A 26,577-nucleotide genomic window follows, 5' to 3' on the forward strand; every position below is an offset into this window, starting at 1 on the left:
ATTAAAAAGCACTCCTACGAGTCCGCACAGGGGAGCCGCCACCTACATGCACTTCCTGGACAGCGGGAGCATTTAGCCAACACCAGTTCACACCCACGCACCACCAAGGGCAGAAGCTCAGCTGCCTGCACACCAGAGCCCCAGGAAGCATCTCCTCCTCAAACTAAGCAGCAGGAAAATGGGACAGTGATGTACACACTCAGGACATTGTCTACACGCGGGAAAATGGGACGGTGATGTACACGCTCGGGACATTGTCTACATGCGGGAAAATGGGACGGTGATATACACGCTCGGGACATTGTCTACACACAGAAAAATTCCCTACACACGGGAAAATGGGACGGTGATGTACACACTCGGGACATTGTCTACACACAGAAAAATTCTCTACACGTGGGAAAATGGGAAGGTGACGTACATGCTTGGGACGTTCTCCACACGCGGGAAAATGGGAAGGTGATGTACACCCTTGGGACATTCTCTACACCAAAGAAAACACATCAGTGTCAAGTAAAGCAACAGAAGACATTACCAGAGTGACTTTTCCACAATTTTGGTCCTGAAAACCTCCTCCTGGTCCAGGTTCACCGTGCAGTAGCAATCCTTCATCTTGCTTGGCCCCGGGTAAGAGGGAAGGTTTTTGGCTTCACCTAAAAAATAAAAGCGACATACATCATCAGCAGCGTAGAAATGTTTGTTCCCTGCTCATCGCAGACACATTTCCGAACAGTAGATTTACTTCACAGCCATACGCCGGCCTTTGCTTGTGTGCATTCACTAGCTCTCTATAAAGTCTTGGTTTTTTTGCCACAAGTCAAAACGTGGATGTGCTCCCCACGTGTACTGCCGAAAGGCAAGGGACACACACGCCACCCTCAGATGCAAGTCCCGCAAGCAGGGACCCACCAGCCTGGGACTCAGGATTGCTGTGTCTTGTTTACCCGCATTCGTCCTTTTATTTTAATTTTTAACATACAATTTTCCATCTCTGACCTGTTCGAGTGCACAGTTCCGTGGCATTAACCACGTTCACCAAGTTGTGCAAGCATCACCACCGTCCTCTCCGGAACACTCTCATCCTCCCAAACGGAGACTCGGTCCCCATTCAACACACTCCCATCCCCCTCCTGCTGTCTCCCAGCGGCCCTCACCCCACTTTCTGCCTCTGTGGATCTGACTGCTCTGGGGCCTCACGTCGGCGGATCCACAGGACGTGTCCTTTCAGCCCGGCTCACTCTACTCAGCAAGTGTCCTCCAGGGTGGCCCCTGCTGTGGCTGCTGACTGGATTCCCTTCTTTCTTAAGGTTGAATAACTTTCCATGATGCAGAGGGATCTCGTCTTGCTTATTCATTTATCCACTGAGTCCCTTTTTATATTGAATTTTATTTTATGATATTAGGTCAAAGTTGGAGCTAGAATTAAAGGAAAGAGCTCTTTCTTGTGGACATGAGTTAACTGTAAACTCCAGCTGTTCGAATTGCCAGTTAAGAGAAGCGTCCCAGGGAGACCTAAGCTAGGTCCACGTCTCCCTCCCTCAAGCCCACAGAGACGCCACCTGAATGTGCTTGAAGGAAGTGGAGCCAGTTCTGGCTGGCCCTGCAGAAAACACCCCTGATGCCGGACTCCTTGTTTGCCTGGGGTCAGTCTGGAGGTCATAACTGAACCCCAGCTATGACTTCTCTGCTGGAAGCTTGGAGCACGCCCCAGCGGCAAGCCTAAGGGCCCAGTTTATCGGAGAATAAGGAGTGAGCAGGAAGGGATGAGTGACAGCTGTCAATCCAGACAGCGGATGCCCAGTTTAAGTCCATTCTGTAAAAGAAACACCTCAAACACACTCGCGCCTCCCCAGGGCCTTTTCTGCCTCCGTCATTTGGCTCTAAAGACGCCTGGCAGTGGTGTCTCAATGACGCAGGATGAGAGGACAGATGCAGGCACAGGCACCACACTGAGACCACACCAAGGCTCCTGCTGGTGCCACTCGGGGCCACATCACCTTATTCTTGTTGAAACAAACAAAATCAAAAATGGGAGCAGAGTACAAGTTTCTCAGAACCCCACTTCCACCACTCTGTGCTGAATGTTTCGTATCAACTCAGCAAGCGCACACGTCATGGCTCACATGGGGCAGCTGGCTCATTTCAAAGACGCCAGTTTGCAAACTGGCACGCCAGAAACTCCAAAGGGCAGAGAGAAACTCAGTTTGAAGCTTTTTAAAGACTTTTCGTCCACAATATTAACCTGACGCACTGTGAGAAGGAGCAGAAGCCCCAGGGTCTGGATGAAGCCTCCTGTGTCCACGCCGCATATCTGTGGGTGTTGAGGTGCCGGCAGGCGTTCCCAGCAGCACCCGCTGCTGCCCACATGGAGCAGGTCTCAGGGTCTCAGTGCTTGTGGCCGTTTCCTGCCAGTGCCCCCAACACACAGTCTGCCTCTCTGGGCCTCAAAGTCCTGAACTGCAAAAGCAAGAGACACAGCAGCTCTCGAAGGCTCCTCCAGCTCTGAGATATCTCTAATTCAAAAGGTTCTGGAAGTTTTTATTTTGGGAGTAATTAAGGAAGCATCAATGATAATCGGTTGGTGGGAAAAAGCAAATGAATATTTCCTGATGGGCACTGGACCCTCAGAACACCTCAACACGGCAACTCTCCCGGGACGCGCCTTCTTCACCCGCTGCATGGGAGAACACAGCCAGGCCGCTACGAGGCACCTGGCTCCAGGCCAGGCCTCAGCTCAGTTATCAAATGTCAAAAGACAGGCTTTCTGAAGGTCCCCACCAATGTGAAGGTCCCACACGCAGGCAGCACACGCACACACATGCAGCACACGCACACACACGCAGCACACGCACGCAGGGTGTGTGATAAGTTCACAGGCACGAAGGGGCGAGCACGGCCGGCGAGCTTCTCCAGAGAGGGAAGGGAGCCTGGGGGATGGCAGCTGAGGTTCCCGGAGCACACACAGCCTTCCTGGTTGCCGCGGCTACCCCTGAATTTGAGGGCAGCCACAGCACACCCAGCAAGTCGGACAGGGGCCCCTCCAGCCTCCCGGCCCTGTTTAGGAACTGATAGCTTCTGCAGCAGATAGAAGTCCTTATCCTCAAACACAGCTTGACTTTGCTGACTTTCCTTCTGACACCTTTACGGTGTAACCTGATGCTGACCATATTTCCCTTGGGATTTTATTGGGGTTTTTTTTGTTTTTGTCTTTGGGAGTTTTTTGTTTTCCTTTTGTTTTCTGGGATTTCTTTGTTTTTTGCAAAAAATGAGTGTAGATATTTAGCTGTAAATTCCTGTGTTTCTTAAAAGGAGAAAGAAAAAAGCTTTTGAAAGTCCTGTGGAAGATGGTGTTTGTGGATAATATGGAACTGAGATGTGTTCCCACAGGGCCTCAAATCACAGCAGTACCAGCTGTGTCTTCTGAAGGTAGACGCTGCAGGACGGAAACACACAAGCTTTCCCTGGACTCCCTGTAAGACAGACGCTGCACGACATGAAAAGGCCGGGTCTCCCTGTGCTGGCGCCAACACACCGGATTCATCCCTCCCTGCCTCCCTGCCTCCCTGCCTGATGATGCCCAGTCCCGCCGCACTGGCACCAATGCACCGGATTCATCCCTCCCTCCCTCCCCACTCAACGATACCCAGTCCTCCCACACTGGCACCAATGCACCAGATTCATCCCTCCCTCCCTCCCTACCCGACGATGCCTAGTCCCCCCACACTGGCACCAAGGCACTGGGTTCCTCCCTCCCTGTCCGACGATGCCCAGTCCCCGGCCCCAAAACACACCAGGTTCCTCCCTCCCCGCCTGATGGCCCCGTCTTTACCACCTTCTCCCTGCTCACTGTCATCTGGGGCTGAGACTCTTTCTTTTTAATCTACTTTTGCTATGATGCATTTAATAAAAAAAAAGAGGGGGGACAAAATGCAAGCCCATTTCCCTGCCTCAGGCTTCTGATGCCATCACCTCCAGGGCATTGGTTTTGTTTCCAACGGTTAATAAAGCATTGAAACAGAAAAAAAAAAAAAAAAAAAAACTCCTGAGAAACATCCTGGTTGCTATGATGACAGTAACACCAGGGAGCCTGCTGGACCCACCAACATCCAATGAGCTGCTCAGACCAGGAGGGCTGGAGCTGCTACAGCATGGCCTGGCCATGTCACCCCGGGGCCTCTCCATGTGCCACATGCACCAGGACTGAGCCTCTCCCTGCAGCCCCACAGCTGAGCGGGATGGGGGCTGCCCCACCTCCCAAACAGCTGTTTCTTCTCCACCACACCCCAAACAGCTGGTTCAATTACCTTCACCAAAGGTGCCTGTTCTGTCTCTCTTAGAGGAAACGTGTTTTCTCTTTTTTTCTGGTGCACAGAGACGTTCATATAAAAAGACAAAGCTGTCGGTGGTATACAGTAAGTGCCAAATTATCTGTTGCATGCATGGATGAATAAATGAATTAAAAGAAAAGTAAACTGGTTTCATCCTAATAGCCAAATAAGTAACAGTTCTCATGACCACTTTTCCCATGGACCGTGTCACTAAAACACATGCGGTGTGTTCACCAGCTGGCAGACCGGTGAAGACAGCCAACACAGCACCTCGCATCGGCTCTGAAAACTCAACTAACAGGAGTAAAAGGCAGCACTTAAACACATTTAATGTAAACAGCATAACACCGCAAAACCTGATTTCCAACTCCAGGGATCAGGCAGTGAGTAACAAAAACAAAGGCCCTGATCCGAAGTGTCAGGACTCCCACGCCCACAGCAGCCCTTCTGGGCCGTGGAGGGAAGCTGCACCCTCAGGGTGAGCACAGGCCCAGCCCTGACCGAGGGTTAGGGTGCCCAGGCTTCCCTGGAGACCCACGCAGGGTCTCCAAGTGCTGACAGCGAGCTGTCGGCGCGGCCCGCAGCACCCGGAGCCACACCCCTGTACCCGGGAGGAGCTGTGAGGGCATGGGGAGGTCTCCACAGACCCCACCCCGTGCTGCTCCTCCCTGCAGGCATCCCGGGGAGGGCCCTCAGGTGGGGCTGGCCTCATCTGCTGCTCAGCACAGCAGCGGGCGTCTCCCAGGCACTCAGCAGCTCAGCTCAGCGCCCAGCGAAGAGGGCGAAGGAAGGAATGAAGGCAGCCACGGGTGAGGATGAGGGCCCAGGGCTCCACTGAGCAAAGCTCCTGGCACCAACCCCGACAGAAGACGTCCTGGAGAGGCCAGGGCTGTGCTGGGACTGGCTGCATCCACCCAGGTGGGGCGCTCTTCTCTTTCCCACGTCATCATGGCGTTTTACTCAACTACAGGTCGGCCTCACTGAAATAACGCGGAACGGGTGATGGCGACGGCCCCAGTGCACGGTCCAGCGAAAGCAACCCCTTTCCAGCAATTAAGCCCAGGGCCCGTCGGGGAAGGAGACCCTGCGGGAGAACTTGAGGAAGTGTGGCTCTCAAGGCTCCCAACCTCAGCCTTTTAGTCCTCCCAACACAAAACATTCAAAGGGGTCTAAAAATTTTGCTAGGCACACAGCGTCTTCTAACAACATAAAGTATTTACCAGAACAATAGTCTTGTGCCTAAACTATCTCAATAAATGATGAACAGCCCCGTCTACTTTGGGCTATTTAAAAGCCTGGAACAGCGACCCCAGCCCCGGCCCCTGGGATCCTCACTCGAACAGGTCCTCCTCCAAGCCCTGGCAGGGTCTCAGTGAGGCACAGAAGCCTCTGTGCCATGCGTGGGTACAGACCCCTCTCCGGGCTCTGAGCTGCTGACTGCAAGGCCCGTGTGCCCCCTGGCTGCTGTTCGCCTCTGGACACGGGGGCTCCGTGACTGGCCTCTGAGTGGGCCTGAGTGCCTGTCCGCACCGGCCTCCCCACCCGGCACCCTCCATGGGACGAGGCCGCACATCTCGGTGGGCTGACTGTGGCGCAGAGGCCATAAGAGGAAGAGGTGGGGGGGCCCCGAGGCAGGGGACACAGCGTCTTGAGGACACAGCATGACGCTGACCCCCACGACCCCTGGCAACACAAGTGCCTTCCCGAAGGGCCTGCAAAGCTGCCAGAAACAGGCAGAACTTGGTGAGGCCGTGGGAGTGGAGTTTCCTCTGGGCCGAGTCGAGGGCAGGCAGCACCTGCTCTATCCTCACGCTCAGGAGGGGCAGAGGCCGCTGGGCTTGGATGGAGCCAGGCCCAGGCCTTGTCCAGGGCTCTCCAGGGCACCATGCTCCTCCCTCAAGAGGACTCCTGTGGGTTATGAATGACAGAAGCCCAGGCTGCCATCCTCAAGCAAGGCACTCCCCGATCCTCCTGGCCGGGAGGGGCTGCTGGGAGCCCCTGGCACCAGTGGGTTTCTGTGAGTGGTGGAAGGAGGAGAGGGCTCTGTGGGCTGATTCCAAAACTCCCTGGATGACACCACCTGCCCAGGGAGGGCCGAGCACTGCCGTCCAGGGGGTCTGCCCATCGTCCAGTCTCCTTGAGAGCACCTCCAGTTCCCTCCAGCCTCCACGGCTCTTCAGAGGGCACGGGAGGTTCTGCTGAGGGGCGGGCGACCAGGGCTAGGTGTTAAACCCTCCCAAATAATGGACACATTTAATGTAATTGAAACTTTCACCACAGGGAGACTAAGTCTATGGTGACAGGGTGGCGGGAGGGGTCCTAGAAGGTGCCCACTGTGCTTACTGGAGGCCTGACCCTGACAACGGCTGAAACAGGGGTCTCCCCCAGGGGCCACTGAAACAGGGGTCTCCCCCAGGGGCCACTGAAACAGGGGTCTCCCCCAGGGGCCACCTCCCAAGGCACGCTTGGTTGTCACTATGGGCTGTGCAACTGGCATCTGGTGGGCAGAATGCAGGGTGCCTTCTGTTCAGTGTCCCGCTGCACACGGTGCCCCAGGGCACAGGGCTGTCCACCTAGAACACCAATAGTACCGCACGGCACAGGGCCGTCCACCTAGAACACCAATAGTACCGCACGGCACAGGGCCGTCCACCTAGAACACCAATAGCGCCCCACGGCAGAGGGCCATCCACCTAGAACACCAATAGTGCCGCATGGCAGAGGGCCGTCCACCTAGAACACCGATAGTGCCCCACGGCAGAGGGACGTCCACCTAGAACACCAATAGTGCCACACAGCAGAGGGCCATCCACCTAGAACACCAATAGTGCCACATGGCAGAGGGCCGTCCACCTAGAACACCAATATTGCCACACGGCAGAGGGCCATCCACCTAGAACACCGATAGTGCCACACGGCACAGGGCCGTCCACCTAGAACACCGATAGTGCCCCACGGCAGAGGGCCGTCCACCTAGAACACCAATAGTGCCACACAGCAGAGAGCCGTCCACCTAGAACACCAAGAGTGCCCCACGGCTGAGGGCCATCCACCCAAAACACAACAGTGCCCCAGTTACATGCTCTTGGTGCAAATGACCCTCCTCTCGTGCTTGGTGCAAAGGCTATTAGAAATGGGCCACAGGGGAGATGCTGCCACATCACGCCAGAGATTCATGCATCCCAAGACCCAAGTGATCCCTAAACATTTAGGAGGAGACCTGGCCTTGGAGCCAGGTCAGCCAGAAGGTTGTCCAGGCCGGGCCTCCCCAGGGCTGCCCAGTCTCCCGATGCAGTATAACCCTCAAGGCGCGGGGGCCGCGTCACCCAGCACTCTGGAAATGCTGTCCGCAGACCACGGCCACCAGCACGTGCACTCTCGTGGTTCCGACTGCCTGTGATTCCAGCTGGTCTACGATGAGCCGCTGGTGAAAATACTTCAAGTCCTGAGATGAATGGAGCAGCAGTGCCTCCGGAATATCCTGAGAAACACGACTCCAAACCCTGTCAGCTGGTTCTAACTGTGCTCACTCTTATAAACAGGTAATAAAATATGGGAAAGGTGATTGCAGACAGGGGACCTCTCCTCCACAGAGGTGTGTCCACCAGGAGACTGAGGCAAATCCTATGGGTTCAAAACCGAAGTTTCACTGGCGGCTGAAAACACCCAGGGAATAATGAGGAAAGAGAAAGTAAAGGTGGGCTGAAATGAAGCCGCCCTTCTGAGTTCACAAAGGAGCAGAGACACACCGGTGCTGCACAGGAACCCTCAGGGCCCCCGTGTTCCTGGCGCGGCAGAGCCTGCCCCGCATCCAGGCTGCATCTCCTGAAGCTGTGACTCCTCTCCTGCGAGTCCACACACAGGACCTCACACCCGCACTCACCGGCTGCGGCTGCACACACAGGAGAGCTTCTCACAGGAGAAATGCCCGGACCCCACCCAGAGATTGCCATTCTTTGACTAGGAGGGGGCTCCAGGCAGTAAGAACAGACATTCATCTTGATTAGAAAGCTTGCAGGTGGTTCTGGTGCAGCCAGGACTGAGAGGCATTACTTACTGCTGAGAACTGAGAAGGTGTGAAGATGCCCCCACCTCCTCGCCCCACTCACCAGGGAGCTGCGGGTCTCACAGGGGCTGGCAGAAGGCCCGAGACGTCCACGTGTGAGACGAAGGACAGCACCGCAACAGCAGAGCTGGAGCTGGAGCGTCTGCAGGTGCCCTGGTTTGCCTCACGCAGTACCAAATTGGGATTGGGAACCCAGTGATGCCTGCACACATATCGGCTGCACCTCAGGAGCAGGGCCTGAGCCTCGGGAACCCTAGTCTCTTATAACGGGCAGTGGCAACAATGCTGACATCTGCCTCAGATAGAGATGCTTTCTTCCTGATCACGGACAGTGGGCAAACCTCCCTGTGTTCCGAGGCTCCGAGGCTGCTCCCCGGGTGGACACACACCCTTGAATGGAGAGTGAGGAACAAAGAGAACTGGGTCTTTCTCCCTCGACGCACGGCACTGAGAGAAAACCATGAAGGACGTCTCCCAGCAGCGTCCCATCTCTGGAGGCAGCTGCAGAGAAGGAATGGGGGGCGAGGAAAACAACTTTCCTTAACCCAAGCGAGGTTTAGTTCACACCCAGCCTGTATGCGAAAGGGGAACGGACAGGCCTGGGGCTGCACCCCCAGGTGGGTGGTCCCAACAGAGGTTTAACAACACCTGGTTCTCCAGGGGAAAAATGCATGCATGAGCTCAACTAGGTTAACTAAGTCATACATTGCACTAGTGTAAAAGATGTGTAGCACACAACTCACAAAAAATAATGAGATACACAGTCCTCTATTTCAAACTCACAGAGCTAATTGATTTTCACAGCAAACTCTTGTCTCTAAGCCAATCCTTGGCTGCATTTAACCAGGATTTGACAAACGGAGGCAATGCACCCTCTGCTAGCTCGTTCTCAAAAAGTGCGTCATCACTGAGTGTGTTACGTGTCGACCATTAAAACATTTCTCCCACTCATACAAATTATATTAATTAGGCTGACACCTCTTCTGGCTTCCACACTGGGAATGCTGGAGCCTCACTCATTCATCAATGTCACAAGCAACTTTGTTGAATCAGGTAAAGTTTTAAATACCAGAAAAACACTGTCTTAATTTTTTGTGCTATTGCAGTGTAACCGCTATAGACAAGATTATTCAATTCAGGTTAGCAAGATTAGATGATCAACAAAACCTTTGTTCAGACATGAGCTCAATTTCCTCCGACGTGTGGCCCTTCCTGATTTCTGTGGTGTGAACATTCCTGGCCAACGGCAGCCACCAAACCTCTCCGCACTTCTGTTACAGACAAGTCAGAGAGGCCCAGAAAAAGGGACCAAAATTGAAGAACCAGGGAATTTCAGAGGGAAAGGAAGGGAAAATCCAACTGGCAAGCAGACCCCTGGGCCATGTGCTAGGAAGGGGTTGTGCCCAGCGAGGTCTACCCCCAACCAGGACGGGTAGACAGTGGCCCCAGCACGCCCTGCACGCCCTGCACCCCCTGCACCCCCACGGCCCACCAGGGGCCTGCACCTCTACAGGAAGGACAGAGGGAGGAGGAACCCCTCAGGGCTGGAGAGCTGCCAGCCACTGCTGGTGCTGGGCCCCGCCCCGAGACAGTGTCTAAGCACCACCCCATGGACAATCTGAACCTCGAGGGGCCTGATCCCGGCCCTGACCCATGCCAGGGGCCCCAGCCGGCGCTGCATGCCAGAGATCCGGGCTTTCCTTGGCAAACACGCTCGGCTGTCCTTGTTTCCAAGTCACCCCTGTTGGTAAAACAGTGAAGCTAACAGTGAAATGCACAAAACCCGAACAGCCCCAGAGTTGGAACTGGAACCTTCCAGGGAAGATGGCAGTGTCTAAGTGTCTCCCTTAACTGCTGCAGGTGCACCTGGGGTCCTGGGGGTGGACGTGAGAGGCTTGTGGGCCCTGAAGTCACCTGCTGGATTCCAAAGTGGGCCATGCCAATGGCGTCTGGAAAACATGGAAAATGCCATTCCCAGAAAATGTGGCACATCATTCACCCTGGACCACGGCACGAGGAAATCAACTCACCCTGGACCATGGCATAAAGACAGACAGGGCCCTCTCATCAGAAAGTGGGGAGCAGAGGTCTCAGTTTCCAAGGGCCCCACAAGCGACGTCTGCAGGGTGAAAGACCCCGTGCCCAGCACCGAAGGACCTGCCCGACACACAGCCCCCAGCCTTGAGCGGAGACCCCCAGACTGCAACAACTGTGCAATGCACATGACCTCCCTTTGGTTGTGAGTCACAGGACTGTCTTAAAAAGAGTGTCTTCTTCCAGTGCCAGAAAACAGACGGGGGCTGTGAAGCACAGGATCCACAGCAGGCGGGGGGTAGGCGGGCGGGGTGTAGGTGGGCAGTGGGCAGGCAGCGGGCTGAGAAGCAGAGCAGAGCCCCAGCCAGGAGCCCAGAGGGCGGCAGAGCAGGAGGCACCGAACCAGACCGTCGGACCTGTGCTGTGGGAGAGCGAGAGTGAAGGAGGAAGAGAGACGGAGACAGAGAGACGGTAAGGGGGAGAGGGACAGAGAGACGGAGGCAGGGAGGGACAGAGAGGGAGTGAGACCGCTTCCTACAGGAAGAACCAAGCTCAGGTCCCACCCTCCCCCGGAGCCTGGTGCAGCTGCGTGGGATGGGCAGGAGGTGCGAGGAGCTCTGTCTCTGACGTTTTGTGCCAGCACTGCCCTCTACACACACTCTCAGGAACAATCACGACCCCATTTTGCAGGAGAAGATGCTGAGGCCCAGGGTGGTGAGCAGGCCACACGGCCGGTGGCAGGGGCAGAAGTGGGACTGCAGCCCACCAGGTGGTGTCATGGCCAAGGCCGCAGCGTCACTGCCCGTCCTGCCTCGCCTACCCCCAGGGCAACGCTCCCAACTAAACCACCTCTGTCCTATGGTCTCCGGGGCTTCCTGACCCCTGGGGAGGGCAGCGAAGCCTGTGGAGGCTGGAGTCCTGTGGGCTGGGGGATGACAGGAAGACCAAGTCGTCTGTATAATCGCCGTGGACACAGCCAGCAGTGCCACCCACCCACCCACCCACAAGGCAACACGGGGCCTGAGTCCAGCCCCAGGCAGGTGGGCTTCCAGAGTTAGGGTCCCTGAACCAAACCACCCCTGCTGCTCGCTCACCTCTAAGAGTGAGGCTGCAATGCTGTCAGCCAAGCATGCTCACGTGGGCAGCTCCGGTGCAGCCGGCCCCAGGGGGAGAAATGCAGCTGTGGCTGTCGTGGAGGTGGCTGTGGCCAATGGCCGTGACTGTTGCTGTGTTTGGCAGAGAAGCCAGGTGCACTGGCTCTGTGCTTCAAGGAGACCTAGAGGGTGTCCCCCAAGTCGGCCGGAAATGTGTGCACATTCGCCCTACCCCACTGTGCACCTGGCCCAAGTCGGGAGAGATGCCCAAGAGACCACAGCCAGCTTCAGCACAGTGAAGGCTGCCTTGGCCCTTCGGGGTGTCTGGGAAGAGCTTGGCATTCTCTCTGGGGTAGCTCTCACCCTCGCAAAGCACAGAGAACACCAAGAACCCCAGACACACGCTACATCCAAAGGGAAGGTTGGGCGGCTCCCAGACGGGGGGACGGGCGACACAGAAACAAGCCGCCGAGGAGCACCTGACACCAGAGCCCAAGTCTCGGTTCAGCACCGCCACTCCCGATGCGTCCACACTGCCCCAGCCACAGACACCCACAAGCGATGAGACCTGAGATGCCACCACACCCTGGCCAGAGGCTCAGCCCACAGCCCACACCCCATGACCTGTACCCACAAAACCTGTAGCTAGCAGGAACCGGCCTCTCTGCCTGACCCTGTCATCAGGGGCGGGAACTCCGGTGGCAGGCACACCCAGCGCAATTACAGGGCGAGCATCCGATGCCCTCCTAGTGGGCTGGCCACAAAGCCTCTCATCAGCCGCCCCGTGGAGAACCACAAACAAAAGCCTGAACCGCCCGAGATTTGGCATCTCAATGGCACCTTCAGAATAGGAGAAAATAGCAAATCAAAACTTTGGTTTTCCGTTCCTTATTTACGACTCAGGACAAGACTGCCTGAGAGAGCATCAGACTCCAAGTGCAGGCTGCAGTGCAGTGTCTGTTCTGGAGGGGGGGCTACCCCCTCTGCAGCCCACACACGCTCACCCCCTCCCCAGCCCACACATGTTCACCCCTCCCTCCCCACACACGCTACCCCCTCCCTCCCCACACACGCTACCCCCTCCCTCCCCACACACGTTTACCCCTCCCCTCCCCACACACGTTCACCTCCTCCCCTCCCCACACACGTTCACCTCCTCCCCAGCCCACACATGTTCACCCCTTCCCCTCCCCACACATGCTCACCCCCTCCCCTCCCCACACATGCTCACCCCCTCCCCTCCCCACACACGCTACCCCCTCCCCTCCCCACACACGCTCACCTCCTCCCCTCCCCACACACGCTCACCCCTTCCCCTCCCCACACACGTTCACCTCCTCCCCTCCCCACACATGTTCACCCCTCCCCAGCCCACACACGTTCACCCCCTCCCCAGCCCACACACGCTACCCCCTCCCCAGCCCACACACGCTACCCCTTCCCCTCCCCACACACATTCACCTCCTCCCCTCCCCACACATGTTCACCCCTCCCCAGCCCACACACGTTCACCCCCTCCCCTCCCCACACACGCTACCCCCTCCCCAGCCCACACACGCTACCCCTTCCCCTCCCCACACACGTTCACCTCCTCCCCTCCCCACACATGTTCACCCCTCCCCAGCCCACACACGTTCACCCCCTCCCCTCCCCACACACGCTACCCCCTCCCCTCCCCACACACGCTCACCCCCTCCCCTCCCCACACACGCTCACCCCTTCCCCTCCCCACACACGTTCACCCCCTCCCCAGCCCACACACGTTCACCCCTTCCCCTCCCCACACATGCTACCCCCTCCCCTCCCCACACACGCTCACCCCCTCCCCTCCCCACACACGTTCACTCCCTCCCCTCCCCACACACGTTCACCCCCTCCCCTCCCCACACACGCTCACCCCTTCCCCTCCCCACACACGTTCACCCCCTCTCCTCCCCACACACGCTCACCCCTTCCCCTCCCCACACACGTTTACCCCTCCCCAGCCCACACATGTTCACCCCCTCCCCTCCCCACACACGTTCACCCCCTCCCCTCCCCACACACGCTCACCCCTTCCCCTCCCCACACACGTTTACCCCTCCCCAGCCCACACATGTTCACCCCCTCCCCTCCCCACACACTTTCACCCCCTCCCCTCCCCACACACGTTTACCCCTCCCCAGCCCACACATGTTCACCCCTTCCCCTCCCCACACACGCTACCCCCTCCCCTCCCCACACACGCTCACCTCTTCCCCTCCCCACACACGTTCACCTCCTCCCCTCCCCACACACGTTCACCCCTCCCCAGCCCACACACGTTCACCCCCTCCCCAGCCCACACACGCTACCCCCTCCCCAGCCCACACATGTTCACCCCCTCCCCTCCCCAGCCCACACACACTACCCCCTCCCCAGCCCACACATGTTCACCCCCTCCCCTCCCCACACACGTTCACCCCCTCCCCAGCCCACACACGCTCACCCCCTCCCCAGCCCACACACGCTCACCCCTTCCCCTCCCCACACATGCTACCCCCTCCCCTCCCCACACACGCTCACCTCCTCCCCTCCCCACACATGCTCACCTCCTCCCCTCCCCACACACGCTCACCCCTTCCCCTCCCCACACACATTTACCCCTCCCCAGCCCACACACGTTCACCTGAGTGTTGCCAACACCAGTGTCAGCAGCCCTCACAGGAAGGGTGGCCCCCAGGCCCTCGTCCCCCCACATGCCCAGCCTCCACCTCAGGCCATAAACACCCTTTGGCCAATTGGCGCACCCTCCTCCAACAGACTGTGACCTCCCCAAGCCCCAGAATCCCTGGAGATGGAGAGCACGCCTGGCCCCCAGCCAGGGCAGGTAGTCTCCAGGGCCAAGCCGTCACCTCAGAAGGGTGGGTGGGGCTCTCCCCAGGTGGAGGGCAGGTCCGGGACTGGGAGGACCCCCACGCAAGCCCCCACCCCGCCCTTGGGCTCCAGCCTCATCCCCAGCAGCCGCCAGCCCTCTGAGATGCCAGGGTGCCATGGACCCTGCACCAAGAGGTGCTCACTGGGCAGCCGTGTGACCAGCAAGCAGAGGCAGGTTCACAGCAGCAGCAGAGCTCTCCAGAGGCAACTCCACCAAGGGGTGCCGCAGAGCTCTGTACCCCCAAATTTATGAGGAGCCTGACTTTGGGAGGGGACACCTAGGGGAAAAGGGCTCAGGAGGCCTCAGCCAAGAAGGAGCAGCACCGGCAGCCCCCCTCCTCCAGCACGGGGACAGGGACTGCTGGCATCGAAGCTCCTCGCCTGCCTCCTGCCTGACAAGGCCACAGGCACATCCGGGGCCAGCACTGACCAAACAGACGCTCCCTCCACCTCGCTTCCCCTAGCCTGAGGCTGGATGGGAGGCACTGGCGTCTACAGCAGACCCACAGCATTCCAGAAATGACAGAAACCAGGCCAGGCTCTGAGCAGCCCGTCCGTCGTCCTGACACCTGACCGTGACGGCATATTTACAGTGTCTTCTCAATCTTTGAAAAATATTTTTAAGAGAACATGAGAATAAATCAATACTCCAGTGGCCTAAGGAAGTCAGCTAGCTGTGAAACTATTATGGTAAGCTACACAGTGAGGGGAATCAGCTTGGGGGAAAGGAAGCGGGCATTCCACAGTGCGAGACTCTGACACCCAGAGCGCCTTGCACCTGCCCTGAGCCGAGCAGTCCTGACCCTGCAGAGCTGCCGTTCCACTGGGGCCATGGCAGGAAATCGCAGGCACTGAATGGGAGGAAGAGGATGACCGGGTGTTGGGATGGGTGCGCATCTCAGAGCAGCACATGGCAGCCTCTGGATGGGTGTGCATCACAGAGCGGCACACAGCAGCCTCTGGATGGATCACAGCCTCTGATGGGTGCATCACAGAGCAGCACATGGCCTCTGCTGTCTTTTCTGATGAACTTTCAATAATACATAGAAACATATGGGTTTAATGTTTCCTGTGTGTGTTTACAGATGTGTGTTTAATATTGAATGTGTGTGCGCGCACTGTATCTCCACGGGGCAAAATAAGAATGGAGAGAAACTAACGCAAAGAAAGACGCTAACGTGCTAGGCTTTCAGTGGGGACAACTTCTCATTCTTGAAAAGTTAAAATTAGCTTTTCCAAAACATCTATAAAGCAACAGAAATGCTTACAAATTTAACAGCATTTGAGATTATTATAAATAAAAATGTTAGGTCTAACTTCTCTTTTGCCAACATTTCCTTCGTTTATATTAAATATTGACAGTCAACTCATTACGTGTAACAATAATGGCAATTTTTCCTAATGAAGTTTAAACATAAAATATAAAATGTAATGTAATTCGGAGCTTTGTAAATAAATGCCCATTTTACTTAGCGTAGGTGTAGAAAATTCACACACAAGTCTCACTTAGAACATGCTTCCCACTCCGGAGCATAAGCCCCTGGCGTGGGGAGGGGTTGGGCTCTGTCTGAACTGATCACCACCATTGCTTTATTAATTGTTTTTGGTTTAACACCTGAATCAGCTGGGTGCAAACTATGACACACGTTACAAAACCACCTGTCCATCCTCCATGCACATGGAAGGCACATGGCCACAGAAACCAAACTATACGCTGCGTCCCTTTTAGAAAGCTCTGCGTATGTTTAAAATTAAAAGTCTCGTAAGGAAACTATTTTTCTGTATTTTAAAATGTTCTTAATTCCAAAGAAATAGATATTCATTCCAGCCAGTTAAGTCTCCAGGTAGAAAAAGTTAACTTTTTTCCCTCCCTCAGCCAGGCCCCCCCCAGAGCCGCAGTGGCGAAGACAGCCTGGTGTGCACACCCCCACCTCCTCTCTCATGTGCATGGCCACACCTCCATCAGATGTGCAGGCATTTCAACATGGCAGTCTCCATCCAGCCACGGTCTGCGGACAGCGTTCAGGCTCCAGCCTTGACTCTGGGCACCCTGACCCTCACGGGGGACGTGGCCTGTGTGTCTGCCTTTGTGTCCTGGTCCTCGCAGGGGAGGGGCCTGTGTGTTCCACCTTCATGTCCTGACCCTCGCAGGGGACGGGCCTGTGTATTCCACCTTCGTGTCCTGACCCTCGCAGGGGACGGGCCTGTGTATTCCACCTTCGTGTCCTGACCCTCGCAGGGGACGGGCCTGTGTGTCCTGCCTTCATGCACCCTGACGCCATGGGTCTGATTTTCCCATGCTGGAGGTCTGCTTCTGAACGGCTGCATCTCCTCCTGCAGGGGAAGCCGTCTGTTCACCCATGTGCCTATCCTGTCTGAGGCCTGGGCTCTTCCTACCCAAGGGTTGGGGGCTGGCCTGTCCCTCATGACGCAGGCAGGCGGCCGGGGCTCCCCGGAACTCCAGGCTGCTGCGGGTGTCCGCTCTGCCCTGGGTGAGGCTCTAGAAGATTCCTGTGGAAGCGACTGTGTCTAGGGGAGGCCATTCCCCAGTTTAAAGGACATCCCCCACCATGGCTATCCACATGCCCAGTCCTCTCAGGAAGTTCCAGGCTGCCAGGATCAGAGGAAGCAGAAGCCGCTGTCCTTCAGCAGGGCCCTGCAAGAGCAGGATGAATCAGCGGGGCCATTCAGAACAAGGCTCAAATTACTGCTGTACTTTTCAGAATGGAGCCAGGCTCAGTGTTTCAGAACCAGAGGCTGACGTAGATCAGCTCGTGCCCGGCCTGGGACCTGAGCCAGCCCCTGAGTGCCACTCTCCACAGCCGCCTCAAAGGCTAAGCCTCTCCAAGCCTGCTTCCCTGCCGGCATGGTGGGGGTGGCCCTGCAGGATTCCCTGAACACTACAAAAAACCTGAGCCCCGCGTCTGGCCACTGGATAAGGACCTCTCCGAGCCTTTCTCCTTCCCACTCATTCCCACCCCCAGGCAGGAGCAACCAGCGCTGAGAAGTCCTGTCATCCCCACAGCCCATCATCCTCCGTCATCCCGTCCATCACCCCGCGTCTGTCACCCCACAGCCCATCATCCTCTGTCATCCCCTGTCCGTTACCCTGCATCCGTCATCCCCCATCACCCCGCATCTGTCAGTCACCCCGTGTCCGTCATCCCCTGTCCGTCACCCCATGTCTGTCACCCTGCATCTGTCACCCTGTGACCATCACCCCCGTCTGTCACCCCACATCCGTCACCCCACATCCGTCATCCCACGTCCGTCATCCCGTGTCCATCACCCCACGTCCGTCACCCCCATCCATCACCCCACATCTGTCATCCCGTCTGTCACCCCACGTCCGTCATCCCCCATCTGTCACCCTCCACCCGTCACCCCATGTCCGTCATCCCCCGTCCATCACCCCACGTCCATCACCCTGCGTCCGTCATCCTCCATCCGTCACCCCGTGTCCGTGATCCCCTGTCTGTCACCCTGCATCCATCACCCCGCGTCCATCACCCCACGTCCATTATCCCGTCTGTCACCCCACATCCGTCATCCACATCCCATCACCATGGTGCTGTTTTCTTGGTGCTAGAGCAAGGTGGGATTCACACCTTGTGTGCACAGCTTCTGAGTCACTGGGTGGCTGGGCACAGCCTCACTCGGGAGCAGGGACCCACGGAGGGTGTGGCGATGACACAGCCCTCAGCTTGCTCTCCAGGAGTTCTTCTGATACCTCGAGGACACTCTGGACCCTGTGTCTGGGTCCCAGCCCTTCCGTAACAATGTGGCTCCTCTGAATCAGTCACAAGGAAGATCCAACTTAACACAGAGAGTTTTTCCCAAACAGCAGAACTGGCGGCAACACAGGCATCCTGCAGTTCAGTGCACTGCACGCAGCGTGCGGGTGTCGGAGGGCGAGGCTGCCGTGGGCTCCCGGCGGATGGTGGCAGGGCAGACCCAGGTCTCTATCACAGCAAAGCCTCTCCATTTGGCCCCCTCTGCCTGTTTACAACCTCGAGCTGGGTCAAAACCCCAGGGGTACTCAGAGGGAGCATTTCTCCCCAACTGGATTCCTTAAGCCAGAGGGCAGGCAGCAGGGCCCTGGCCTGACAAACACACACGTGCCCCCGACCACGACCGGCTTCGTGATGGTCACAGGATGTTCTGGTGGCTTCATTTTCAGTCCACACCTCTGGTGCCAGGGTCTTGCTCGGCACTTGTGTGAACGGTGACCACGTGAAGCCTCTGTCTTGAGAAAAGTGTAAACAACAGCTGCCTTTCAAGGCACTGAGGCCTTTCTCGAACTCAGCTCGTTTGCGCTGTGTGGTTCCCAGTCCAAATCCTCAGACCTGTTCACAGCCTCCTCTTGCCTCAAGCATCTTAGAGCTCCACTCCAATCCACACCCCAGCTGCCTTTTACAAAATCGCAAGCCAATGACAGCTCGAAAATAAAGTGAGAAAAACACCGACCAACATTTACTCAGCGCCTGTGGTGGGCTGCGAACGTTGACACAGGGTCCTCTCTAATCTTCTTACATGCAGATCAGCCACGAGGGCCACGGAGAGGAGAAAAGCGCAGCTGAGCTGTTTTCTCTTAAAGCAACATAAACGTCAAAGCAAAACTGGAGCCCAGGACTCTCTGACTTAAGCTCATCCTCCTTCTGCTGCATCCCGGCTGTGCACACCCGGAGACCAGGCCCTCGAGCCTCCAAATGCCGTGAGCAGCCTCTTCCTGCTGTGGCTTCCAAAGAGACATCACCAGAGGCGGGGCTGGCGCAGGGCCACGAGGCAGGGGACTGGGTCTCTTTGACCGGGGGTGGTCTCACGGCAGCACGAGGCTCAGCATCGTGTGGGTCTAGCTCTGGGACACGAGGCAGCCCCCAGAACACCCTTGGGGCGCAACTGCCCGGTGAACATCCCGTCTCCTCAGCCACCCACAGATGCTGCCACAGCTGCACCCTCAGGGCAACGAGCATCTGGCGGAGCCCAGTGAGAGCCGTGAGACACAGACCTCAGGGCCAGGCCCTCTCCCCATCACAGAAACCTGACCAGTCACACACGGCTGCAGCTTGGGTGGTTGGTAAAAGAAAAATTATTCCTTCTATAACCAGAAAAAAATAGTGAATCAACAGAAACAGAAATGCTCAGAATAAAACATAAAAAATCTAAGTCAGTGGGACAGAATTCAGCAGTGCCCAGGAGGGCCTGGAACCTGGACCCCTGCTCTGTGTCCATGGGCTTACACGGCTGCCAGGACCAGGGAGAGACAGACCCGGGCCCCTGACCAAACCCTGTGCTGTAACGCCCGCAAGGTAGATTTTAAGTAATTTAAAAATTATCAAAAGGATAACATTTCATGCCTGTGAACATTACGTGCGACTCAAATCTCAGTGTCTGAAATAAGGTGAAATGGATACAGCCCGGCTCACTGGATGGCACCGTGCCTGCGGCTGCTTCCCTGCACAGCTGCGTGACCCCTGGCCCCACACAGGACAGGTTCCGCACACTCGGCCGCCACCTTCCTTGCACGGCTTCTCAGGAAAGCAGCAGGCAGCTGTGGCCCAGCGTAAGCCGGCAAAGCACTTCTCTCCCACAGCCCCGTTTCCTCATCAGCAACAAACACAACAAGCTTCCTCCCCTGGCTGCTGTGAGGACCGACAGCCCCTCCTGGCACCTGCACAGGGCGTGACACACACATCACAGCCGTCTTCACCCGCTCAGCCTCCCTCGTCCCCACGGCCCGGACCGGAGCCTCAGAGCACCAGGACACACCCATCCGGACACCAGCAGGTTTGACACCACAGACTGTGCTTGGCTGGGGAGTGAGAATCCTCCTGAGAGAGCCACGGTGTCCCAGTTGGGGGGCAGCAGAATGAGGGTCTGGCCGTGGGCCCCAGTCGGGGGCTGAGCCACGCTCTGGTCAGGAACGACATCGCCAGACACTTGTCATAATCCAGGGCTGCTCAAAGTAAAAAAAACCCTAAAACTGCAACATGGAACGGCACAAACGAGCTGCAGGCCAAGTTCCAACGGGCTGAGCCTCAAACGAGCTACAGGCCGAGTTCTAACTGGCTGAGCCACAAACGAGCTGCAGGCCGAGTTCCAACGGGCTGAGCCTCAAACGAGCTGCAGGCCGAGTTCTAACCAGCTGAGCCTCAAACGAGCTGCAGGCCGAGTTCTAACCAGCTGAGCCTCAAACGAGCTGCAGGCCGAGTTCTAACCGGCTGAGCCTCAAACGAGCTGCAGGCCGAGTTCCAACCGGCTGAGCCACAAACGAGCTGCAGGCCGAGTTCCAACGGGCTGAGCCTCAAACGAGCTGCAGGCCGAGTTCTAACGGGCTGAGCCTCAAACGAGCTGCAGGCTGAGTTCCAACGGGCTGAGCCTCTAAGGAGGGAAACGTCACTTCCTGCGTCACACAGAGCCCAGCTTCTCCATGTCCACTGACAGCCCTGGTATTTGCAACTATGTCCATGACCATCTCTGTTTCTCCAAAACAGCCTCTAGCTACATAAGCTGTTCAGAAAACCTCACGTGTAAAGCAGAGAATGTCAAACCTCCATCTGTGGTCAGGAATTAGGACATCCCCAGCTGCAATTTGAGCAAAAACGGCGCTTCCAGAGGATCATCGGATCCTGTGTCTTGGTTGGGGTTGGGGCCCATCAACTTAAAATAGCTTCTGTTTATGCTGGTGAAGGAGGCACAGACTTCGCCTTATCTAATTCCAAGGAACAGGTGAGGGTGGGAGCTGTAGTGGAAGAGACAAAAGCAAAAGGCAGATTCGCCCCTTTGTGTGGTCCCGTAAGTGACACTGTCCCTCCCTCTCCCTGGAAACAGCGGCCCACAGGCACACCCCCAGCACCTGGGACAAGGGCACACCAGGCTAATTTTTAATCAGATGGATTTAGTGATAGCAAATAAAGAGAAGGAGAACAAAACCCTCAGCCAGGCTATTGTGAATGGGTGTTACCAAAAAATGGCATTAGCAGGGCACCAGGGGCCAGGCCAGCTCCAGGCAGCCCTGCATCTGCTCATCAATCCCCAGATCTTCCAGGGGACCCAGGGCAGCCGGAACCTGACCGGGTGGAGGACTTCCACCACGAGAAAGTCAGGGCCCTCCCCGAAGGAGCAGGAGCTCTGCAGGTGACTGTTCGGGAAGATGGTCTGCTCCTGATACTCCGCAGGAAGAGAATCGCAGTCTTTAGACTGGGGTCTCAGATTTCAGGTGGATGGGAACTCTCTGCAGGGCCTGTGGAAAGAGAGATCCCAGCCTCAGCTCTGTAGGGGTGGGGTCTGCCACGAGCACTTCACACACGTGCCCGGGGATGCTGGTGCTGCAGGTATGGGGACCCCGCTAGGAGAGCCCTGGGTTAAGGGTTGGTAACTGGAGAATGGGGTGGGGGTATGCCAGTTCTCCCTGCTTGCCCTGGTCCCACACACTCAGGCCTCTGTGGCCAGCGTGGTCCTCCTTTCCCACAGCCAAGGTGCCCCGACTGCCAGTGTCCACTCCCCTTGGGGCCGCAGGGGACACCAACATCCGAGGCAGAGGCACCGCTGTGGGCTCATCTCTCAGCTCAAAGGGTTTCCAAGAGAATCCTCAGCAAAAAAGCAACACTCCCCGTTCAGAGAGTGAATCAGAGGCCAGCAGGAGGCTGGGAAGGTGCTTAGCTCAGGGAGGGCTGGAGGGTGGGGCTGGGAGGCACTAAAGCCCTTGGGGCTCAGAGAAAGGCCCAGCCCATCCCAGCAGAGGCTGACCAGGACTCCAGAGTGCGCGGATGCCCTGCCATGCATGGGAAGCCTTTCCTGACTTGGGGGCAGGAGCTGGAGGGCTGGGATGATCCTAAGGGGATGCTCGGCCATAAGCCACATGCCAACTCCAGAGCCCAACAGCTGCTGCCCATCCTGGGCTGTTTCCACGGATGAGGCTTCTCTGAGTGTAAGTTTGTCTGCTTAGCCACACCAGCCTCCTCCTGGCACGTCGTCTCTCACAGGCACCTTCTTCCATGGAGACTGGGGGCCTCAGACGGCTCCTCCCGACAGGGCCCAGCACTTGGGCAGATGCACCTGTGGCTTGAGCTCAGCACAACACACAGTGGCTGGCGAGGAATGGAAGGAGAATTTGAGAAATGTATCTAAAATGTCAAGCAGACCTCTGCTACATTCACTGGGAAGAACCATGTTGCTTCTGACGAATTTCTTAAAAAGAGAGAAAGATGCCAATGAGAAAACCAGAGGGGACAAATGCTACCCGGGAATGTAAAACAGTTGCCATCAGAGACTGGCTGGCTCACACCGCGTCCATCAGTCCACCCCACCACGGCGAGCATCTGAGATGTCTGTAGTGTCTGCGATGTCCATACGGCTTGCATCACGTCCATCAGTCCACCCACCATGGCGAGTGTCTGCGATGTCTGTAGTATCTGCGATGTCCATGCAGCTCTCACCATGTCCATCAATCCACCCCACCACGGCGAGCGTCTGTGATGTCTGTGCAGGGGAGAGAGACCTGCCCTATCCTCAGCACGGCCCATGTGATGTTAGAAAGGCAACCGCAAATTCAGCTGTGGAGTGCAAAACGAATTTCCTCCTGTCACACGCTAACTTTCTGTTCTGGATTTCCTGGGGTTTCCTTTATTAGACTTGAGTCCAGAACTCCTCTGGAAACATTCTCTGGGATATCTCGGCCTGGCACGCAGGGGGGTGAAGGAACGGGGACACGGATGGATGGAGGGAGATGAATTAATCAGCAAATGCTCCTTGCACATTTCCTAGCTCTGTCAGCCAAAGTGAGGTCTGACCACAAAAGCTACCCATTCACTTGCTAAATGGTACAAAATGGGCCCAGACCCTCATTTTACCTTTAAGTAAATAACAGCATATTCTCATCTGGTTCTTTAAACCACACAGGCCAAAATGAGTTGAGCACTATTATATATTTAATTGACTCATAAAAGCAACTTGTTTTTCTTCATCCTTCGCCAACCTTTGTTTATGAGCATCCCTTGATAAAATGTGGGCAGGCTTTCATTGTAAACCCGAGGGCAGGTTAAACATGCTCCCTCCAAAGCTTACTTGGCGTTGATTTTTCAGCCACCCGTCTTCATGTGCAGGGACAGGGCAGAGTCGTGACCAACAGTGGAAAGACCCACAGCTCCCAGCTCTGGGGACGACGGGGGGTGCTAAGCTGGGAAATTCCCAGGCACGACCCCTGGCCATGGGTGAAAGCACCCCCAGCCCCACCCCCAGTTGTGAGCTGCTGCAGGTTCCCCAGCCCCACCCCCAGTTGTGGGCCACTACAGGTCCCGGCAGGAGAAGGCCTCTCCACAGAGAGGTCACTGAACAAGGCACAGGGACAGGTCTGGCCGTGTAAAAATACTTGGAACCCATGGGAGGCTTTGCGTGTGGTGTCATCGGCAGCTTCCATTATGTCCAGTGGCAACATGTTTAAGGCCCCTGTGCCGCCGTGCGGTAGCAGTTTTCCCGAGCATCTCCTGGCTGGGACGGCTGGTGAGGATGTGAGTTCAATAAATGAACATGCCACCTTGGTGGCACAGAGGCTGGACAGTCACACCCACCCTCGGCCCGGGCAAGGCCACGTGTCCCACAAAACATAAGGCTTGGGTTAGTGTCGGGCACGCGGGGGAGGCGCCTGCCTGCGTGAAGGCTGGTCACAAGACAACTTCCCAGTTTACAAAATGGTTAACTGATTCATTAATACTCACTTCCTGTCACAAGAGACTCACGCCCTAGAGATAAAGCCGTCAGAGGCAGAGCGCAGGCCTGGAAGCAGCTGGTCATGTCCATGCCCTCTGCAGGCCGCGTGTCCCCCGCACTGTTGCCTGCTGATTTGGTGGCTCCTCCCATAACACACAGCCTCCTATGTATGTTTTTACCCTACAAACACTCTCTAACCGGTCCAGAGGTCAGAAACAGCCGCAGTCTCCTACCTCTATTGCTTCTCAAGGGAAAAGCACAGCCTGGAATGATGAGGAGCCCCCACGCCTTCTCGGTCTCCTGTAACTACGTTGCTACAGATGTATGTGTTTGTGTGAAGCTATATTTAAATGTGAGATTATTCTTCTTGGTTAATATTTTACTTTCTGTCATAACCAGCATGCTTAAAGAAGAAACCCAAACGCTCTGTCAATGGGACACGTGCTCAGAGGCCACCTGCAGTTGAGGCAGGTGACATTCTGGGGTCCCTGGGAAGTTGTCATCACTCTGCTGACATGAGTGTGGATGTTGAGGCCTGGAGGGTGACAGGTCACACAGCCAGAGCCTGGCAGCAGCGCAGGGGTGGAACCCCCGGTCCCCTGCAGGCCTGTGCCCTCTCAGCCAGCCTCGCAACGCGCAGCTAACGCTCTTCAAGAAAACATTCTCTGGAGGAATCCTGCTGGTCCTGAAGTTTTTGGCCTTGAGAAGGTCATCACAGACACCCCTCCCCTCGGGCCAGGCCTGCTGTCTTGTCTGAGGGGCCCTATTTTATCTGAGGTGATTTGCAACTCTGAAACACACATACATGAAATAGAAATACCGTCCTCCCTATTAACCTAGAGACCCCCATCCCTACCCCTCCCTATTAATGCTTTTTCATAAACATGCCGCATTCTGAGGAATCCAAAAGACTCCAGCGTAGGACAGACCACTGTTCCAAGCCCCTGGGAAAGGGGAAACTGGTGACTGAGCAGCGCCCGTCAGAGCCGTTAAAATGTGAGGGAAAACTGCACCTTACGGCAGACAAACCCTTAGAAGAGGCAAAACACTACTGAGTTAATGCTTAATTTATTTGTAATGATAAACGTGTTTTTATCACTTTAAATAATTTGGAAAAAGTTATTCAATGTTCAATGGCAGCCTAATAATTTTGCTTAATGAAAAATTAACTCTGCAAATACAGTTTCTACTATTCACGCGGAGCCTGCAGGCTTGGAGAATCCTCTGCATCAGTGTGGGTGTGCACGTGTGTGAGGGGTGCACGTGTGTGAGGGGTGCATGTGTGTGAGGGGTGCATGTGTGTGAGGGGTGTATGCAATGCTCTTGTATGCACATCTGTGGGTGTGCACGTGTGTGAGGGGTGCATGTGTGTGAGAGGTGCACGTGTGTGAGGGGTGCATGTGTGTGAGGGGTGCACGTGTGTGAGGGGTGCACGTGTCTAAGGGGTGCATGCACACACACCTGTATGCACGTGTGTGAGGGGTGCACGTGTGTGAGGGGTGCACGTGTGTGAGGGGTGCACGTGTCTAAGGGGTGCATGTGTGTGAGGGGTGCATGCAATGCTCCTGTATGCACATCTGTGGGTGTGCACGTGTGTGAGGGGTGCACGTGTGTGAGGGGTGCATGTGTGTGAAGGGTGAGTGCAATGCTCCTGTATGCACATCTGTGGGTGAGCACGTGTGTGAGGGGTACACATGTCTAAGGGGTGCACGTGTGTGAGGGGTACAGGCAATGCTCCTGTATGCACATCTGTGGGTGAGCACGTGTGTGAGGGGTGCACGTGTCTAAGGGGTGCATGCACACACACCTGTATGCATGTGTGTGAGGCCCTGTGCACGTGTGTGAGGGGTACATGCACACGCACCTGTGTGCACATGTGGATGTTGCCGTGCACATGTCTGCACACCAAGTGTCCGTGAGTGCGCAGGAACAGCCGGTTAGAAGTGCCTTAATCTTCCTGAGCACAATAGTAGCTCACCTCTTCAAGGAGGCTGAAAATTCTCATTATGATTCTCAAAAATACGTGGCCACGTTGATGGGTTTGTCTTATTTATCCCTTACTCTATAATAACTTGGAAGGCACAGCCAATATTTCCCTTATATCCTGGGACAGCCCCAGTTCATGGCTCCCGACGACTGCGGCTGCCTCCCAGGAACCCCAGGGGGGCAAACTCAGGCCCACCGCCGCCTACGTGACTCAAACCCCCCAGCCAAGTGCCTGTGGGAGGACATTTTAGTGGGTGGGGAAGCTTCTGAAAAATAACTGTACTCTATCTAATATTTGTAATTAACACATCAAGTAAAACTAAAAGCTTTTGCCTTGCCATTGTTGCCTTTTGGTGGGTGACCTTAAAAAGTCATCCATCTCACACTGACTCTATCACATCCCAACTTTAGCCCCAAATCCTAATAAACACACCAGTTAAGAATGCACAGCACATTTTTACAAGCC

At 56.1% G+C, this 26,577-nt stretch overlaps 1 protein-coding gene across 1 annotated transcript in view; it reads right to left on the reverse strand.

The window, feature by feature from the left end:
* LOC103892305 (ras GTPase-activating protein 3-like) overlaps window positions 1–26,577 on the reverse strand; it is a 105,988-nt gene that overhangs the window by 65,691 nt on the left and 13,720 nt on the right. The window contains exon 2 of the mRNA XM_054534799.2: window positions 536–653. Coding sequence (XP_054390774.1) covers window positions 536–653 — 118 coding nt within the window. The remainder of the gene's footprint in view (window positions 1–535; window positions 654–26,577) is intronic.

This window comes from Pongo abelii, chromosome 18 (genome assembly GCF_028885655.2).
Source record: "Pongo abelii isolate AG06213 chromosome 18, NHGRI_mPonAbe1-v2.0_pri, whole genome shotgun sequence".
Taxonomy (NCBI): domain Eukaryota; kingdom Metazoa; phylum Chordata; class Mammalia; order Primates; family Hominidae; genus Pongo; species Pongo abelii.